At 41.3% G+C, this 20,953-nt stretch overlaps 1 protein-coding gene across 1 annotated transcript; it reads left to right on the top strand.

Moving 5' to 3' along the window:
- The first annotated feature begins 2,008 nt into the window (after positions 1-2,008).
- Positions 2,009-12,872, top strand: crfb2 (cytokine receptor family member b2). The gene is made up of 8 exons (XM_017470793.3): positions 2,009-2,144; positions 2,251-2,462; positions 2,668-2,800; positions 3,203-3,375; positions 5,821-5,966; positions 6,697-6,841; positions 7,091-7,203; positions 8,847-12,872. Exons 2-8 carry the CDS (start codon positions 2,417-2,419, stop codon positions 9,597-9,599), a joined length of 1,509 nt encoding a protein of 502 aa, XP_017326282.1. The 5' UTR covers positions 2,009-2,144; positions 2,251-2,416; the 3' UTR covers positions 9,600-12,872.
- Positions 12,873-20,953: the final 8,081 nt, after the last annotated feature.

Below are 20,953 nucleotides of genomic sequence, written 5' to 3'. Positions count from 1 at the left end.
TGCCTTTCTAGGCTACATCATAGGACCAGAGGGGGTGCTCATGGACCAGAATAAGGTTTCAGCTGTAACCAGCTCGTTCCCACCTATGTCAAGGAACTACAACGGTTCTTGGGATTTGCCAACTTCTTTTGGTGGTTCATAAGGGGCTTCAGCAGCTTTTCAGCTCCCCTGACTGCCCTATTAAAGAAGGGTACCAAAAAGCTGCAATGGGATGTCTCAGCAAGTCAAGTCTTTGGGCAGCTGATGAAAGCCTTTACCACCACACCCATCCTGAGACATCCTAACCCCACCAAGCCCTTCATAGTAGAGGCTGATGCTTCAGAGACTGGAATAGGGGCCGTCCGTTCATAGCGATCAGGAGAGAAACACAAGCTCCACCTAGTGGACTTTGTTATGCCCGCCGAGAGGAACTATGACATCGGCAATTGGGAGCTCCTTGCAGTGAAACTCACTCCGGAAGAGTGGCACCACAGGGTGGAGGAAGGTCTCCAGCCATTCACCATTTATATGGACTACAAAAACCTGGAGTATATCAAGTTAAATTGCTAAATTCGAATCAGACATGCTGTGCACTATTTTTCTCCAGTTTCTAATTCACTCTCCATTGCCGCCCTAGATCATAAAACAGCCGACTCCCACCACGTGAAACCACGGAAGAATGCATCCTGCCCGAATCATTCTTTGTTGGGACACTCACATGGGCAACTGACAGAAGTATTGAAGAAGTTCAGGGAGTGAGAGTCCTCATTCAGTGTCCAGTGAGAAAGGTGTTTGTGCCCTTATAGATGTGGGACAAATTAATTACTTGGCCTCACACTCCCTCTTCCACATGACACCCGGCACTCACAAAACATACCAACTGCTTCAGGGCAAATACCGGTGGCCACGAATGACAAGAGACATACACCAATTCACCTCCTCCTGCTCAGTCTGTGCCAAGGTACCACAAACAGTACTTCTTCCAGGCAAATTATTCCTGCTGCTAACACCTCAAACACCATGGTCACACATTGCCATAGATTTCATTACCGACCTTTCCCATCTCTGTCAACAACACTGTCATCATGGTTGTTGTGGACCGGTTTTCCAAGTCTCTACGGCTGATTCCACTGCCAGGCCTGCCATGAGCTTTGAAACAGCCAAAATGGTCTTCAAGCATGTCTTCCTGAACTATGGCACCCCTGAGGATCCAGTGAGCTACTGGGGGCATCAGTTCACATCCTGTGTCTGGAAGGACTTCATGGAGAAGCTAGGTGTCTTGGTAAGCTTGACTTCTGGCTACCACCCTCTAGTAAACGTGCAACTGGAGAGGGCAAATCAAGAGATTGGCTATTTTGTAAGAACCTTCAGAGGACAGGGCATGATTTCTCCTATAGGGTGAGTATGCTCAAAACTCCCTAAAGTACTTCACCACTAACCTCACCCCTGTCCAACGCATCCTGGGGTTCCAGCCACCCCTACTTCTGTGGAACGCCAACCACAAAGACACTCGCTGTGGATAGCTGGTTCTAATGGAGTGAGCATGTGTGGGAACAGGCCCACCAACGTCTAGAGCATGTGGCCCAATCAAAGAGGAAATCTGCAGATAAGCAGCTTGGAGAGACACTCAGGTGACTGGGTATGGCGTTTAGTTTCGGTTCCCTTCGTGCAGTTACCTGAATTGTCCATCAGATGTCACGGTAGTGTAATCTTTCAGGACATTTCCACAGAACGAATGAACGCTTCATGATCTTTTTGTTAACAGAGTGAACATAAGCGCGTTTGACGAAAGCGTGTAATATTTTACACAAATAGGCATAATATTGTACAGATTTCTTTTTAGCATTCTGTTTGTCATTTGAGAAAATAATGACTCTAAAAGTTCTGCGCACATTTCGACTTGGAAACAAGCGTCGCAGATCAGGACTTTTATTTTGGATGAAGCAGGAATTGTTACTATTTTGTACCCGTAATCGAGGTCATATTTACAGTCACGTATCCAATCAAAAGAAGCAAGGGCGGTATTTCTCTGAATACAGGTGGGAGAAAAAAACGAAACATCATGTGAGGCTTCCGAGAAGTGTGCTGGTTTCTAACGATTTCCTAGATGTTTTCATTTCAGAAAACAGTTCGGTGTTGGTTGTTAGAGGCGTGCTAATGGACTGGTGAGAGCTAATTTAATTTGGTACAAGTAAATCTAGGTTATAAGGTGAAGTTAGTTGGAAGTTATGGTAACGTTATTATTATTTTTTTAATTCACTTGCGCAAAAGAGGATGCGGTGAAGATCTGGTTAGCTTCAGAGCTAAAGCTAATGAAGTTGGCGCATGAAGGCATATACAGTGGTGTAGGAGAAGCGAAATGACGGCGTTAGACGTGTAAAATGCAGAGAGCGCGGAGTGAGGGAGGGAGGTTTTACTGTCTCAACTCTCAGCTGCTATGGATCATGTTTACACACTGCTCATGCTGATTGTGCCATGCTCAGGTCTGTAACTCACTCCTCTCTTCCGGAGTTAATATTCACCACACTGACGTCACACTCCATCCACGTGTTTACAGGCTGATTCATCTGAATGAAACTTAAACTCGAGATCACTTTTTTTATTGAGTAAATTTAATCTAGTTTACTTTCTAGAGCAATAACATGACACGACACACTACGGTCCCCTTTAACACCTTTCTGCCTGCAGTGTTGTGTGGACACGTCCCTGCACCGGTCAACCTCACTATGGATTCCCAGAACTTTGTCCACCTGCTCACGTGGAAGGCTGGACCAGGGTCTCCTGCAGGACTGCAATACAGGGTCTTATTCCGCTCCTATAGGTATGGACCTTACACTTTAGTTCTTGAGAGAGACGCTTTAGTCCTTGAGAGAGACGCTTTAGTCCTTGAGAGAGACGCTATAGTCCATGAGAGAGAAGCTTTAGTCCATGAGAGAGACCCTTTAGTCCATGAGAGAGACGCTATAGTCCATGAGAGAGACACTATAGTCCATGAGAGAGACGCTTTACTCCATGAGAGAGACGATATAGTCCATGAGAGAGACCCTTTAGTCCATGAGAGAGACGCTTTAGTCCATGAGAGAGACGCTTTAGTCCATGAGAGAGACGCTTTAGTCCATAAGAGAGATGTTATAGTCCAGGAGAGAGAAAGTTTAGTGTATTAGAGAAACAGTTTAGTCTGTCTAACTTGTCTGTCCTGGGTTGTGTTTGTGTGAATGTGCAGTGTCGACTGGAAGATGGTGGACAGTTGTGCAGCAGTGTGTTACCCATTGCGCTGTAACCTAACAGATGTTTTCACCAATCTGGAAGAGGCCTACTACATCAAGGTTACAGCTGTGTTAGGGAAAGAGATGTCCGCACATACTTTCTACAGTCCGTTTAAACCAGAGTTTGATAGTGAGTATCACATGTTCACAAACTTGGTTTAGAGTTAACAACTTGCTTATGGGCCACGTGTAGACTTTTACACATGCATACAGCGACAACGGTTCACATTTTTGTGCTACACATTACAGCAAGCAGGTTTGAAGAATACAGCCCTATTCGAACTGGCTTAGTTTATCAGCGGGACGCCTGTAATCATTTTCTTTTCGCAGTGAAAAGATTCTTGCATCTGAGGGTACATTTACACGACAATGGAAAGTTTCGCGTACAGACGATAACGTTGTCAAAACGATCCCCATTCACACGGATCCGCAAAAATGACTAAAAACATTGTATTATGCATGACAGTCCAGTAGCTGGTGATGTCTCTTTGTAAAGAAACACTACACGCCTGCGCACATAAGCATTCACTTCAACGTTGCGCCATGTTGATCCGGTCAAGGCTGCCATATAAACAAATACAAGTGAACAAGTGTTTTTTCTAGATAAAAAGCACAATAATCTTTACATTTCTCAAACGGTTTCAGTGGTTTATGATCTATGTGGAGCACAAAAATAGTTCTGTCTCCAGTTACTTAGAATCTCGATAGTTAGACTTGGAAAATTATTAATTGTCATAAGGAATTGTGAAAACTCGCGCTTGTCAAGCTTATATTTGGCTTATTTTTCTTGGTTAATAATTGCAGAGACGTCCCTAATGTAATATAATTTAATGTACATGAACTGTGCATAAAGATTATTTCATTGTGAAAAAGGATTTTTCTGTCTTCAACCCCATCTTTTAGCTTTTCTTGTGCTCCAGGTCAGAATTCTGTTAATAAAGCGTGCTTTCATTATCGATATATTTAAAGCGACTCACGACAGCATCACTGTCGTGCTTCAGTGCCACACAAACTCTGCTTTGTAATGTTTGATTTTCTCCGTGGTGTTTAATATAAAATGCCTCCCTGCCTTAGAGGACTTGGAGGTCGCACACTTTCTTCCTCAGTCACTAGACAATTACTCCTCCGTCTGATGGAGACTGAGGTCATGTTGGGAATAGGTAAAAGGTAACATTGACATAAACAGTAAACTGAAGAAAGTCATTGTCGGTGACTCTGGGTATTCTGGCTAGCCGTATCAGATTACGTACGTATGATGTCATGCACCATTGAATAGGAAGTGGCTTATACTTCCCGTTATTGAAAAAAATAAAACGCTAGTGTTCTATTTGAGATGATATTACTTTTCTAAAATTCATACACTAGACGGAAGAATACATAGTGCATAGTGTAAGTGTGTAGTACGTCATTTGGGACACAACTTTAGTATCTACTTTCCAAAGTGTGTTTTTGGGAAGAGAAGTAACGTAGTGATTAAACATGTCCCGTGCTGTGCACAGACCAACTAATTGATAATGAGATTCGTTGACAACGATTTTCATAATCGATTACTATCACTAAGTCCCTATCATATTTTATGTCCCGGTTACAGTGTCACTTGAAAGTGTCTGACATTAAGGGAGACAAATGCATTATGATTTTATTTCACGTTGTCTTTAAAGTCTGTTCTGTAGGATGTAGCCTCATTACACACAAATAAGGAGGTAAAACGTTTGTGCTGTTTAATGATTTTAAGAATAATCATCACAAAAGTCCTTCCCAAAGATATGGAATTTTCAGTCAAACACATTTTTATATTTTTTCATTTCAAATTCAGTATTTTCACAAAAAATGCTATCCTGCAGAGCATGCACTAAACTCCACAGTATTGGTCTCAGCACTAACTGTTACCCAGAGTAATTTATACTGAACAGTTTAAATGTAATTAGCCAGTGAGGGAGTCTGAAAGCTTCATTACAGATGTTGGCAGGTGCCAGTCCTGGGTTTCTTCAAAATATCTTGAGATTTGAACTTATAACCTTCCTGGAACTGGCTCAGCACATTAGCACTGAATCCCTAAATGAATTTATAAATAATTTTGGACACCACCACAGCTCACCTATAAGTTTAATGTAGGCATTTTAGGTATTTATCATAAACGGGCAGTAGCATTGTGTGTTGTATTGTGGTATACCTAAGGGTTTATGTATGTACTTAGGGATGTCATGATACCAAAAAAATAGTAGTCGGTACTGATACCACCAAAAGTACACGATAATCGATACCAAAGTCGATACCACGGTGTGGTATAAAAATTTAAAAATAAAATTCAAATCTCTCCTGGAGGACAACCTCCAAAGGTACCTACGCTACTGCAGAAAAACAAGTACCGTCACGTTTTAAGAATGTTGGTACCGAAGTATTTGTTCTCGTGACATCCCTATATGTACTTTTTATCTGAATTGTAAACTGTGTTGGGTAATGTGAATGTTGTTATATTTACACTGTGTACTATAAGGAGTATATTCATTATTACATATGGACAAATTGCTTTCCAATGAACTTTTATTTATATTTTTCATTTTGTGTCTCGTAGCTTGGCTAGAGCCTCCATCACTGCGACTTTCACCGTGTAATGACTCCCTGTGCGTGTACCTTCAGTCTCCATCTGAGAGACTTGACACAGTTTATAAGAAATACAACTACGTGCTTAATGTGACCAACGAAAAAGGAGTTCAGGTGGTGAGTATTACTTCTTATATTATATTTGCCTGACTATTGGAATGATTATATTTGCTTAATTACAGAATGAATTCGGGAGTGTTTAATATGTTCTTGTGTCCTTGTGTCAGTATTTACGGACATCAGCCTGTGTCACAGAAAGGCTAACAGGAAGAGTCCTTATCATGGGAAAGCAGTTATTTATGTTACAGCACTTGTGAATAAGAACTACAAGCTAATCATAGTGTAGGAGGAGGAATTTGTCAGAACACCACTGCAGTGATTATGATTTAGTTGTAGAATGTCTGTAGAGTGCAATGTGTAGATTGTAAACTGTAATTTGGATACAAACACTTTATTATTATTATTATTATTCACATTTTTAAAATTACTTCTGCAACGGTATTACATTTTATCATAGTTAACATAATGTATTCGAAATAGAGCCCTTTCATAACATTTGTAACATGTTATGAATAAGGCATTATGCACATGCACTAAACTTAGCAAATCTGATGAATCATAAATTTTTAAGATGCATTATAATGCTTTATATCTAGTATTTGTGACACAATATATCACCAGTAACAATAAACTTGACCCCATGTTGCATTACAGTGCATTACTGAAAACACCATTAGTTTAGTAAAAGTCATAGGGAGGTTTTTTTTTTTTCCCTCTCGGTATTTAAATCTTGCTCTACAGATTCAGGTAGGCACATTGACAACAGGTTATTTTTATGTGTACACAGTTCTTGAACACCAGGGGACTGGGCACTGTAGTTCTGAAAGTGGTGCCGGGGCTGCAGTACTGTGTGTCCGTGAACATCACAGATCGAAAGTATACTTCAAAACCACCTGTGTGTGCTACTAAACCTGCAGCAGTGAACAGCATGGGTAACAGCAGGATGCAGATTTCCTTTATTTTAATTCTTTTATTTATACAGATCATATAAATAAGACTGCCATGTCATTTGCAGTAGGAACAAGTCCACAGAAATATCAAATACCTAAAAATACACATTAAGTGTATTGTGTAAAAAAAAAAAAAAAAAAAATTGTCAAGTTTTAGTTACTATATAACTTAATTCATAAGTTTTGCAAATCAAAGTTGTGCTTTTGCTCATTTTTCTGTTTCTGTTTTAGATCCAGTGATCTCGGGGGTTTTGTCTTTGCTGGGGCTGGTGATTGTGGTGACTGTTATTGTGCAGGCTTTTAAAAGGTCCATACTCTTGAAAACCCATCAACCATTAGTTCTGGTGAGACAAATTCACTCTCAGATTTATTTGTAGTTCACAAGCTAGTCTTAGTAGCACAAACAGTGATGCCTCAAATGTGAAAGAGGCATTATGAACAAGCAGGAGTAATGTGTTCAAATGTTAATCAGCTACATCAGAATGCCAATGTTCTTGTCAGTGTATCCTGTGATGAATACAGTCTAGCAGCATACTATGTTCAAACAGGTAATGAGTGTGAGTTTCCTTAGTTGTTAAAAATTGTCAAAATGGCAGCATGACAAAATATTTTAAAGATGAAATAAAGCCGCCATTTTTTTTCTTGCTTTCTTTTGCAAGACATTGCAAATATTACAAATCTGAATAGGACTCATTATAAATGGAAAGAAAAGGCTGCCACTTTACTGTGTTCAGAATTGTCACTGCATCCCAAAACTGTAATCGATGCTTTCTTGAATCATATAAATTCTTTAAATGATTGCAGAAGAATCCAGGAGAGAGATGGGGGGGCGTCTAGGTGAAGTGTACACAGGTGCTTCCAACATGGAAGACCTTTTTTTAATCGCAGTGTGAGATGTACACCAGCATTAACAGTCATTAACATCAACAAGAAGGCACAGTTAAGCACCCTATATTTGGCAAGGGGAAAGGATTATCGCTTGCCTCAGTTAAAGAAATATGTTAAATATGTCAAAGTTTTAAATGCTTCGTTATTAGACATACAAGGAACAGAGTGATGGAAGAAGACTTGTCTAATTTATTAAAATACATTTATATGATAATGTAGCAAGTGTTGAATAAGAGTTAGCAGCCTTCAAAGTTTTAAATAACTCTCTATAGTTTATATTTATTGCTTGTATATTTAAAGTAATGCTTTAGTTAATTTTTTGAGAATAGCACCTTGTGTTTTTCTCAATAATTTTTTTTTTTTATTATTTTTTTTTTTTTTTTAAGTAATGTACTTACTAATTTACTGCTGGCTCATTTTGCCCAGCTACATTGAAAATGGTGGCATCCTCATCACTAAGATCGTGTGACAAGAAATCTTGCTTGCCAAGATTGATCAGCATGTTGCAGTTGTGGTTACTAAACCGCAATTTTTAGTTTTATTTTTTTTTACTTTCAGAATTACTCATTGTCTATGTACAGCGCTGTCAGGCTGTCTGGTAGTTTATTTATATATATATATATATATATATATATATATATATATATATATATATATATATATATATATATATATATATAAAATATATTTGAGGTATAACAATCCACATATACATGCGAGTGTTTGTGGCTTCATGTTTTTGTCTAGTTTTACAAACCGTTACAGAAGGGTGATGTGGGACATGTTTGTGGTATTAATGCTGGTGTATTGTACACATGCTTTTCTGAACCTGTTATGTTAGTATATGGTTTGTGAAAAACGGCAAAGAGAGGGGTGCTTTTTTAAATTATTTTTATTTTTTCATTTAATATATATATATATATATATAAAAGATGAGGAGGAAGCTACCTCTTAGATGCTTAAATCTGTGTAGCTAAATAAACAAAATTATTATATATATGTTATATCAAAAATATACCAAAACATAACAAAGAAATAATTAAATTGCACCGATTTACATAACTTAAGCACTAATTTGTGCTCTTGCTTCTCTTCCCAGAGTTCCTTTAATGCCCCATATAAAGTGCAGCTTCTTACTTGGCCCAGTGTGGAGTCTCTCCACAAAAAGTGTATTTTGCTGGAGCACAACACAAATGAAGATGTTCAGGTCAATGAAGAGGTGGACCAAGAGAAAGCGGATGAAGAGGTGGCTTATGAGGGACGAAGGGGTTGTGAACAAATTGATTGTTGTGAAGAAATCTCAGAAGAAACAAAGTCTTCAATTCCAGGTTCCCCAGAGATCCCATATGAACATACCCATAATTCGGTCACTGAAACATACCCACATGTCCCCGGAACCTTTTTGAAAGAGCACACGTTAACACCAGACATGATCAGATTTAACCGGGAGGCAACAACTCCCCAAACTACAGGTCAAATCCGCACAACACACTTCTTACCTCTAAAAACTCCAATCCAAAAGATCAAAAAGAATGATTTGGCCTTGCTCAGGCATAAGAGAGGAGATGAAATCGGACAGGAGGAGGAGGGCAGTGACAATGTGAATTTCTTCTCCTTGACCCTGGGTGGCCAAAATTCAGAACAAGAAGAAGAGACAGAAGAGAATATGGAAAATGTGAAACAAGTGAAACCTGAGGTACCTTTATTTGTGTTCGGGCCACCAAAACCTGCCATGAACGTTCAGCCCACATATTCTGAGAGCACAAACAAATGCATTTCATACTCTGAGGAGGAAGACCAGGAAGATACGGAGGAAGAGGAAGCTTTCTGTGGATATATGATGCGGCGTTAAATGCCATGTTTTCTCTAAAACAGAATTTTCTCCATCTGTTATGCAAACGAGCTAATGAGCAGTCTTGTGCCTAACAATCTTATTATTCATATAAGAAAAGCTATCTCTTTGCGGTTTTATTTTAAATTCAGTTGATATTTCTTTAAACTATACCACTGGATCCCAGTGAAGTAGAGAGTTTTTTTTTTTTTTTTTTTTTTTTTTTTTTTAATTACAAAAATTGCCAAAAAGCAAACTGTATTCCAGGCTGCCAGTTACTAGAATCTTACTATCAAAGCATTAGGTATTGCCGCTCGATGTAAGCAACCAATTTTGAACCATGAGAGTACATATATTTTGAGAGTACATATATTTGCTTAATTGGAGACCGAACAGTATTATTCATTAATTCATTCAACTTCAGTAAGTGCCTTATCCTGGTCGGGGTCATGGTGGATTCGGAGCCTGTGAAGACTGGGTGTGAGGCAGAAATACACAATTAACTCCTATAGTTTCTATAACGTAGCCAGTCCTACTACTGTTGTGATTTTCAGAGAATTCTGAGGAAACTGAAGCAGACACTATCAGAATACACTTTACACAGACAGTACCCCAAGCTCAAGATCAAACTGGGGACCCTGAAGTTGCTTAATATTAGGGCTGCGGAAAAACCGACCTTTTGTTAAAAATAATTACTAATCGAATGATTATTCCCTGTTCCAAGGACAATAACAAACCTAAATTCCAAATAGAATTAGACTTTTAAACAACGACAAAATATGGTGTCTTGCCATTAATTTTATCAACTCTAAACAGGTAAAATTTATCAATCCTAATTAAACTGTGAAAGTTCTATGCTTTTTTACATGCAGTGGGTTCAGAAAGTATTCAGACCGCTTTGGTTTTTGCACCCTTTATTGTGTTATAGATTTAATCTAAAATGGATTGAATTGACCTTTTTGGCCATCAATCTACACAATCTATAATGAAAATTTTCAAATGTGTTTTTTTTTTTGTGTGCAAATTTATTAAAAATTAAAAACTGAAATCTCTCATTTAGAAAAGTATTCAGACCCTTTATTCAGTACTTAAGTCTCTACAAGCTTTGCTCACCTGGATTTGGGTAGATTTTCCCATTCTTCCTGGCAGATCCTCTCAAGCTCAATCAGATTTGGTTCAGCGTTTGTGAACTGCCAAGTTCAGCATTCTCCACAGATATTTTATGTGGTTCAAGTGTGGGCTTTGGCTGGGCTACTTAAAGACATTAAGAAACTTGTTCAGAAGCCCCTCCAGCATTGTCTTGGCTGTATGCTTGGCTTTATGCTTAGCTGAAAGTTCCTTGGACATCATGGCTTGTGGAATGTTGTACATACAGGTGTGTGCCTTTCCAAATCATGTCCAACCAATTGAATTTGCATTACAGGTTAAACTGAATTACAGGTGGACTCCAGTCAGGTTCCAAAGACATTCCAAGATAATCAAAGCAAACAGGATGCACTCGAAGGCTCTGAATACTTATCTAAGATCAATTTCAGTATTAATAAATGTCATCATAAATTTTTGCATAGATGGATGTCTAAAAACCTCAATTTAATCCAGTTTAAATTAAATCTATGACACAATAAAGTGTGCAATAACTGATGGGTTTGGAATACTTTCAGAACCCACTGTATTTGGCTTTGACCATGCCATAAAACATTTAATATCACCAGGAGCTTTCACTGACCAAGCAGGAGCTTTCATGTGCTTTCATTTTATTTTCATTTCTGTGCATTATTGATGTGTTGCTGTGAAAGGCTTCCCCTCGTTGCATACATAGTATTGCCTTACATTTATACTGTTTTAGTATTTTAGTTCTTGCCTTCTTTGCTCTCAAGTTGTGTCTATCATTGAAAGTTCCGTCTGTGGGATCATTGATTTCTTTAGTGGTGCTAGATCATGAGATCCATGCAGTGTATTTACTATCACATGGGTGCTCAGATATTTAGTTACAGCATTAGGTCCTTTTAGGTACGTTTTGCGATCACAGCTCTGCACAAATTCACCTATGTGAGCTTGGTTATTTTTGTTTTCCTACATTCAGTCTGGTCGCCTCTGGCTTGTTATAATCCATGCTAGCAGGCTATACGTTGTAAAAGAAATCAGCATGTAACCAATGGCAGTGCCGCCAGCACCTTAAGCCATGTGTTATATTCAACTCAGAAATATTTTGGCCTATGCAGTCTGATTATTTACTATAAAACACGCGACAGTGAATTTTCAATATCAACATAGTCGATTATCAATACTTTTTCATATATATGGTTAGATCAGTGTTGCAGATGGCTGTGATATGCACATAGGCTCTCTAACCCAGTACTCATGCTGCATTTGATTAAAACTCATGACTCAGTAATAAGTTCAGTAATAGACATTAAATGAGCATGGTTGCTCATAGCATCAGAAGAGACAACAGAAGATACATTGGCTTGTTAAACATTGACAGTACAGTTTGCCGGAAAATATACATCACTCCTCCCAGTTAGCAGACTAGCCAACGAAAGATGAACATGAAGGCATCCATGTTTTTCCTCCATTTTGTAGTTAAAAAATGCCGAAATTCCAAGTTCCACCTTCACACTTCCAAATCAAAAGCAGCATAAATGTTTTCATAAACACTTCGGTCTCTGGGAGGGTTTAATGTATTAAAACATTTCGCTTCATTAGTCATGTCAAAATAACACAGATCATCAATGTTGCATGAACTGTTCAACAGTATTTCATATTTACCGGATTAAATATTATTTTTTCACTTTTTTTCTTCACTTTTTCAATTGCAATATACTTTTCTTTGTTTTTCTGCCAGTCCTACAATATGTTCCAGGTCTTGTTACATACAACAACATATACATAGGAAATCATGATGTATTATTTTTTTTATATGATGTCAGAACTCTCTTGTAGTGTCATTTTTTTCCACTGATTGTGCTGCCTGGATCATGTTCAGTATTGACTATAATGTTGGTTGTAATTCAGTGTTAAACAGAAAAGCAGTTGGTTTCATTCCATGCTATGGTTTACACTTCACCATTACTAGCTCCTGTAGCTGTATCGGGATCTGTTATCACCAAGTCAAAGCACTTCAGGTTATTTCATGTACAGGAGTTAACAGTGCTAGCATTGTAACTTTGATGCATTTCAAAAAAATTTTATATGCTTTTTAAAAACGTTTGTATTAGTATCTTTGCAAGTGATATAATGGGAATAACTGCATGCTTATACAATAAACTTATATATTCAGCAGTACAAGTATAAGTCCTGTTGGTTAACTGGTATTTTTGAAACTCATTAGATTGTTATTCGAGTTGCAAATGATGCTAAAGGAACTATGGGTTCAAAAAGAGAAGGTATATTAAAGTAGTAGGGAACTACATGACTAAAAAAAACCCCATTATTTTATGTTTAACACACACTGGTTCACACACCTCACTTATGCATAAACACACACAATGCGGTCAGCCAGGGTGAATTGCGCATGACAGCAAGGGATACTGAGTGTGTCTGACGTGACCACACAGAAGACCAGGCTCTGCTGGTGCCTGAGACGTCACCACACGGACCATTGAGATCTGCTTGCACGTGAGCCGTGACTACACGGACCATCGGGATCTGCACGTGTCCGAGACGTGACCATGTGACCACATGGACAACCAGTTTCTGTTGGCACCCGAAACGTGACCACACGGAGCACAGGCCTCTGCTCACTCTCGAGACATGACCACATGGACCTGGGGGCTCTGATCGCGCCTGAGACATGACCACATGGACAACAAAGCTCTACTCATGCCAGAGACATGACCGCACGGACCACCGGGCTCTGCTCATGCCCGAGACGTGACCACACGGACCACTGGGCTCTGCTTGCACACGAGACGTGACCACGCAGACAACAAAACTCTACTGGCACCCGGGACATGACCACACGGACAACCAGTCTCTGTTGACACCCGAAACGTGACCACATTGACCACCAGGCTCTGCTCCCACCCAAGACATGACAACACGGTCCACTGGGCTCTGCTCGTGCCACAGACTTGACCTCACGGAACAGCGGGCTATGCTCATGCCAAAGACATGACAACATGGACCAGGGGGCTCTGATCACGTCTAAGACATGACCACACATACCAGTGGACTCTGCTCACACCCGAGACGCTACCACTCGGACAACCAAGCTCGGCTAGCACCCGAGACGTGACAACACCGACAACCGGACTCTGCTCACCGCCCGAGACATGACCACATGGAAGACCAGGCTCTGCTCGCGCTCGAGACATGACCATACAGACCAGTGGGCCCTGCACGCACGCAAGACGAGACCACACGTACCAGCAGGATCTGGATGCGCCCCAGACATCACCACATAACCACACAGACTAGTTGGCTCTGCTCCCGCCCGAGACATGATGACACGGGGCACGGGGCTCTGCTTGCGCATGATAGGTGACCACACGGACCTCTGCTCACTCTCGAGACTTGACCACACAGACCATCGGGCTCTGATCACGCCCCCACACAAGGACCAGCAGGCTCTGCTCGTGCCTGAGACATGACCACACAGACCAGCGGGCCCTACGAGACGTGACCACATGGACAACAAAGCTCTGCTCACGATAGAGACATGACCACATGGACCACTTTATTCTTTATTTTGTTATAATCTAAGTAAGACATATTAGATCAGTATACCTTGACCAAAAATAACATTATTTCTATAGATATTACACCCATTGTTACTCTAAAATATACATGACTAGAAAGATGTATGCCCAGACCCTCCTAAAAGAGGTTTTGCCCCGCCCATAAATCTTTAGTGGCTGCTTGACTTTCTCATAGTCGTTTCATCAGAGAAGTACACACAGTGTATGTTCATGTTATTAGCAGTATATTAGGTAAATGAGCAGGAATGTAATTTTTAAACCTGATAAATGAACCAAAATAAACCATCAAAAGGTGTTTGGTTACAATTACTGCTACTGCTCTACTGTGGACAACCAACAGATCTGACATACACTTAAATAGCCATTGTAAATATATAAATTATTTGTGTAGTTTTCATTTGAAACCCCATACCTAAACAGATAGTGTTTGCACAAGCGGGACCTACACAATATTAGGTGGACCAAAAATTATTAAAAAAAAAAAAAAAAGCAGCCAATGCAGTCAGGCATTGGTCAAATAAAACAGTCACAAGAGAAAATTAACAATAATCATAGGAGGACTGAGGCTTCCTGTATGAAGGGCAGGCTAGTACAACAGCACCAGCTTTACAAAAGGGAAAAGCACCCCACTAATAAGAATCATACCCACAAAATTCATTGCAAATAAACACAGCAATGATAACGACCCTTAATTAAGTAAAGCCTAAGGTGCAGCAAATAACTCTCCCCAGCCTCAGGAAGCACTCAGCTCCTACAAGGAGAAAACAAAAACACAAAGTCAATTACAATATGCTCAAAGCAGACAAAAAAACAAACAAAAACAAAACAAAAACAAAACAAGACAAAGAAACTTACTGTCACAAAAACACAGATAACCCCACACTCAAACTGATTACAGGTAGCAAGTTTACCAAGACTGACCAAAACCACTACTACCACATAGCAGTATCAGCATAATTGATTACAACACAGTTGAATTGAAGAAAACTGATCTTAGTGACAGTAACCAACACAAAGCAAAAGAACAAAACAAAATAAAACAAAGTAAAACCAAATCAAAGCACAAACAAGCAGCAATGTGGCTCGGCGAGTGAGTGGGAGGAGCTATACCGAAATGACCACATCTCACTCAGCCCGCCTTAACGCATGCAAATCGAGGATCCTAAGAACATACAGGTGTTACAACCTCAATTTGGAAAGCATGCAAGATAGTTTAGCTCGAGTAATAGAACTAAACTATTTACCTACCATGATCCGATGACATGATACTCACGATGGCACATACGACAATCATGATAGCTTCTTTAGTAGTTGTGACGGCAACAGTTGGTGCTCCGACCGGAGCTACATTAAATTACCACGCAACACAGTTGGGAGCCTTGATGGCACACGGCACTGAGAGTGAGTAGCACATCACACCTGCACACATTCTCGGTAGCCCAATGTCACACTAAACAAGTAAATTGCATGGTAAATGGACAACGCTAGAATCAAACAGCGAAGCAACAAAACTAAAAACACATACCTCTGTAGTCCATAGCTACGAAAGGAAGGGGTGGTTTTTCGACCATGACGCATTCTGGGAGGCATAAACAACCACTTATATACTATGGTAGGGAGAGAACCCATTGGCCACGTAGTTAATAAGGGTGACGTTTTAACCACGACACACCCCACTACATCTATAAAGAAGAGATTAAAGATGTTGGAGTGGCAACCGCCGAGGCCATCAGAGGAAGGCAAGAACACCCCGGCTGAAGAACTCGAGACCGGAGTGTCTGGAAAATAGAAGACAGGTTGATTAGGTGGGCCAAATATGCCAACATCCAGTGGCTGTACAAGCTTAAGAGGAAGGACGCGGCAGCCACTGTGTTGGATGGCCGCTGGAGAGAGAGGCTCATAAGAACAAAGATCAGTACTGTGATGGTCTGGAAGAATATTGGAAGGAGGTGTTTAGCAAGGAGTCTATGGCGATGCTGAGTGAGCCCAGGCATGGAGCTGTGGAGCAGGAGGAGCAGGAGTGGAGGATTTTGACACCAATCTCTGAAGGCGAGGTGACAGATGTGCTCCGGGGGATGGGTGCAACGGTGGCTGGGCTGGATAAAATTGAATTAAAAGACCTGCTTTGATGGCACCAGCCCACACTGGCGGGGTACCTAAACCTGGTCCTCGTGGTGGAAGAGCTCCCGGAAAACCTCACCACAGCCAGAGTGGTATTCTTACCAAAGACAGACAACCCGTTGGTTGTCTGTGACCAAGACCAATCTCCATCTCCTCTGCAATCATGAGCCTTCCACAGGATATTAGCCCACAGGACAAGCAACAACATCAGTTTCTCTCCATTGCAATACGCCTTCTTGCAGAAGGATGGGTGCTTGGAGGCAAGCTCCCTGCTACACGCTGTCCTGAGGAAGGCGCACAACAGTACACAGCCAGTGGCTATGGCCTTTCTAGATCTTTGACACAGTCTCACAGGAGGCCATTCTCGAGGCTGCCAAGGCCGCAGGCATTCCATCGCCATTGCTGAACTACTTGGAACATCTATATAAACACTCGACTATGTACTTGAAAGAGACAACAACTAAGTGTGGATGGGGAGTGCGACAGAGTGATCCACTGTCAACATGCTGTTCATTTTAGTGATGGACAGAGCTGTGAGGGCAGCTATTCTGGCTCTTGGAGTTGAACTGGGTGGGAACAGGGTTGACGCACTTGCCTATGAGGACGACCTACTTCTCTTTACTGAACGCCCGGAAAGGCTACAAGAGAAACTAGATGGGCTGGAGTAGGCCCTGAGAGTGAGAGGGATGTCGATAAACATCAAGAAGTCAGCTGGCCTTACCATTGCCAAGGACGGCAAGAGGAAGTGTATGGTGCTAGTGCCTTGGAAATACAAGACCTTAAATAGAAGCATCTCCCCGATGGGAGTGGAGACAGTCCAGAGTTATCTAGGCCTGAATTTCACCTGGAAGGGGAAGGTCGCTCCCAAGCATACAGGGAAGATGGACAAGATGCTGCGGGAAGTGTCGGAGGCACCATTGAAACCATACCAGCGATTAGACATCCTTAAGATCTTCCTCGTGCCGAAGCTGACTCACGATCTGGTATTGGGGAATGCGCACCGAAACACCATGAAGCGGATGGATACTCTTATTAGAGCTAGCATCCTAGTGGCCTTCCTCCATTCAAGAGTTCTTGATGGGGGATTGGGTATTCCCTGTATAAGCTTGACGGTTCCTCTAGCCTGGAGAACCAGATTTCAAAAACTTCTATCAAGTAAGGATACGCTCTGTGCATCGTCCCTTAACCAAAAGTCATTCAGGAAAATTGAACGGCAAATAAATATTCCATGTAGGGTGGCTGGAGTCGCGGTTACATCCAAAGTCGAGGCCTAACAGGTGTGCGCCTCGCAGTTGGGAGACTCTGTCAACGGTAGAGAGCTAACCATTGGCAGGGTTGACAAGACCAGCCACCTCTGGCCACAAAAACCAAACAGAGTCTTCCCCCGGCTACATCTTAGGGGAATTCAGCTGAGAGGTGGTGTGTTACCTACAAAGGCACGTAGGTCTCGCAGAAGATCCGATAAAACAGAGGACATCATATGTCGGGGGGCCTGCGCCATGTGGGAGACCCTGAACCATGTACTTCAGGTCTGTGACATCACGCATGACACTCGCTGCGCCCACCATAACTGTGTGATGAGGCTGGGGGAGAAGATATTAAAGAAGAAAAACCCGAGCATATGGATGGAACCGGTGATCCCAACCACATGTACTTTTATTAAGCCTGACCTGGTGATGGAGAGCACAGACAAAGTCTTGGTGATGGACGTGTCGGTAGTGGCTGTGTGCGGTATGATGGAGACCTTGGAATATGAAAGCAGAGAAATATGGGTCCTTAAATAACACAGAGGCCATAAGGAGTTGGAGGGAAACAGAGAGTCATTGAGCACTTACCGGTTATCTTTTCAAACAGGGGCCTACTATATAAGCCATCAGGGCCGGCCTTCATCAAGTGGGGCTGACGGAGAGAGACCTCAATGACCTATGTCTGTCAGTGATTAACGGGTCAATTCAATGCTACGAAAGGTACATGAGGGGGACAAGATGAGACGGAAAAAAAAAAAGGCCAAAGATGGAAATGGTCGGAGGAGGAGGAGGACAAAGAACTCCTCCATCAGGCGGCCCTCCTTTGGAAGGAAGGTATGCTAAGGACTTGGCATCCCTAATAGGGAAAGTTATACCTGGCCGGTTGCTGGAGTCAAAAAAGACTGCAGACATTGGCTTGGCTCCCCCTGGGGACCTCAGATGACAGAACTGGACTCGCCGGAGAAGTGCCTGATTTTTGGGTAAAATGAGCGAGCTCCATGCGGTTTTCCCCGGATGAGCTCCAGGCGCTGTGTTTCTCCAGAGAAGTGCCTGATTTTCGGGTTAAATATGCGAGCTCCAGACGGTTTTCCCCGGATGAGCTTCAGGCGGATGGGATAATGCTCATTTCCTCCTTGCCATGCCACACTGATGCAGTAATTCATGCAAAAAGAGCCCCAACCAAGCATTGAGGGCATAAATTAACATATTTTCAGAAGGTCAATATTTCTGTATTATAAATTCTTTGTTCTTGTCACGATTTCCCCATTAAGCAGCGCGCTGTGGAGCATGTGAGCGCGCAAGCACGAGCAGGTGCGCGAGCACCTGCTTTTCCCTTGTTGACAATCGTCACATTTCGACACGTGCAGTTGTTTATGTTTCTGTTATGTCTCCTCCCCATTCTGTCATTGGTTGTTGTTTCATGTGTGTCTGAATTGCCCTCAGCCGTCAGCTATTACAACACTGATTATGTTTGTATGTATACCGTGCGCCTCCCAGCACACGGCGCGGAATATTAGAATAGATAGATATAGTATAGTAGATAAGTTTAGAGTCTATTCGTTACCATAGTAGTCTAGTCTTAGTCTTAGTCTTAGTCTTAGTCATAGTTTAGATCCATGTTAGGTTCCTTGTTAAAGTTAATTAGGTTAAACATTAGATTTAGTCCACGCTGGTTTCTCCGCTCCCAGTCTCTCACTATTGTTTATGTTTCATATTGTTTATGTTCCTGCCTTGCCCCGTTTATGCCTGTTTGCCGATCACCTGACCTCTTGCATGTTTTGGATTACGTTTTTGGATCACGATTTGGATTAACCTGCCTGTTTCTACTGCACTTGCATCCGTCCTATCTTCCTTACGTCACGAGACGTGACAGTTCTAATATTTTGAGATACTGGATTTTTTATTTCCAGGAGCTGTAAGCCGTAATCATCAAGATTAAAATGTAAAAAGGCTTGAAAAATTTCACTTTATGTGTAATGAATCTAGACTATATGAAAGTTCCACTTTTCCATGATCTAATTTTTTGAGATGCACCTGTACTGTATATAATGTAGTTAATAATGTTGAAAATATAATATTAAATGTATAATCATTGATATGGTGAGGGTTTCTGTAAAGACATGTTTATTTAGCAATTATGGAAGCAGTCTCCAGTATCATTCTGTAACAGTGAGTAACAAGCTTTCTTGGTTTACCATGCAGGACCACAAATCGAACCAGGCAGTGATTGGTCTCATCACTGGGAAAATTAGGCATGGGAGACAACTCCAAAGTCATAATTCATCCCCTGGGACCAAGACTCCCCTGGACCAAAAATAAAAAATGTCAACATTCTGCAGACAGTCCACCAGGCAATGTGTGATTTACAAATCACCAGGCCCCTCCTCCACTGGGATGCACAACCCAGGGATGCAAAACCCTGTAGAATCCCAGACTTGATGAACACACTTCCTTGCTTGTTTCTTTGTTTTTATAAGACTGGCACATTATCACCATGGTGTTAAAGCAGAAGGTGAGCCCTATACAGTGAGCCAAGACAGACTCCCTGTCGAATGAACCCTTAGAACCCCCACATGGACAAAGGACAAAGACCCTCTTCATTGCATAAAGCCTACTTCTATGTAGCCAAATTTATCAAATCTCTACATAATGCCTAACCTAGTGATAAACCTGAAAATTATGTCATTATGTTCTGTAACCTATATTACCCATGCTTATAATCAAAATGTAACCATTATGCTTTTTATTTTGTATTCATGCCATCATACATGGCAAGGTAATTGTCATACCAAAGTATGTCTTTATCCATTCAAGTAGATTTTGTTTTCCATAAAGTATATTCGGTTAATTCTACACTGAAATCTTATAGACTTCGGCTGTGATCGACTTTGTCAGATCTCCAGATTCCACTAGACTTCCAGACCAGTGAACACACTGTAAGGATCCGGCTAGATCCTCACGGGTTGCTCAGGAACGTTAATATAACTCAGCTGGACACAGAGTGAAAGTGCTATTCTCCGTTAATTACAGTGAAGGATACCATAGGTTTACGCAGGGTTACAGGTCAGTCATTAGAAGAGTATTTAATCGAGCAAAACATCCCAAAAATGGTACCTTATATGAGGCCGCGTGTCAGCACACGAGAGAGAGCAGGGTGGCGACCACGCCCCCTGACCCCACATGACATCATCATAGCCGATCATTACAACACGTAAACACTCTCCTCCCACCAAACTAAGGCAATGTAAGTATGATACCTCCCAACTCTCTTTATGCTGGTGCAGTAAAGGTTAAGAACTTTATACCT

This window comes from Ictalurus punctatus, chromosome 6 (assembly GCF_001660625.3).
Source record: "Ictalurus punctatus breed USDA103 chromosome 6, Coco_2.0, whole genome shotgun sequence".
Classification (NCBI taxonomy): domain Eukaryota; kingdom Metazoa; phylum Chordata; class Actinopteri; order Siluriformes; family Ictaluridae; genus Ictalurus; species Ictalurus punctatus.
The sequence above is the reverse complement of the archived record's forward strand: the minus strand, read 5'-3'. Positions and strand labels throughout refer to the sequence as shown.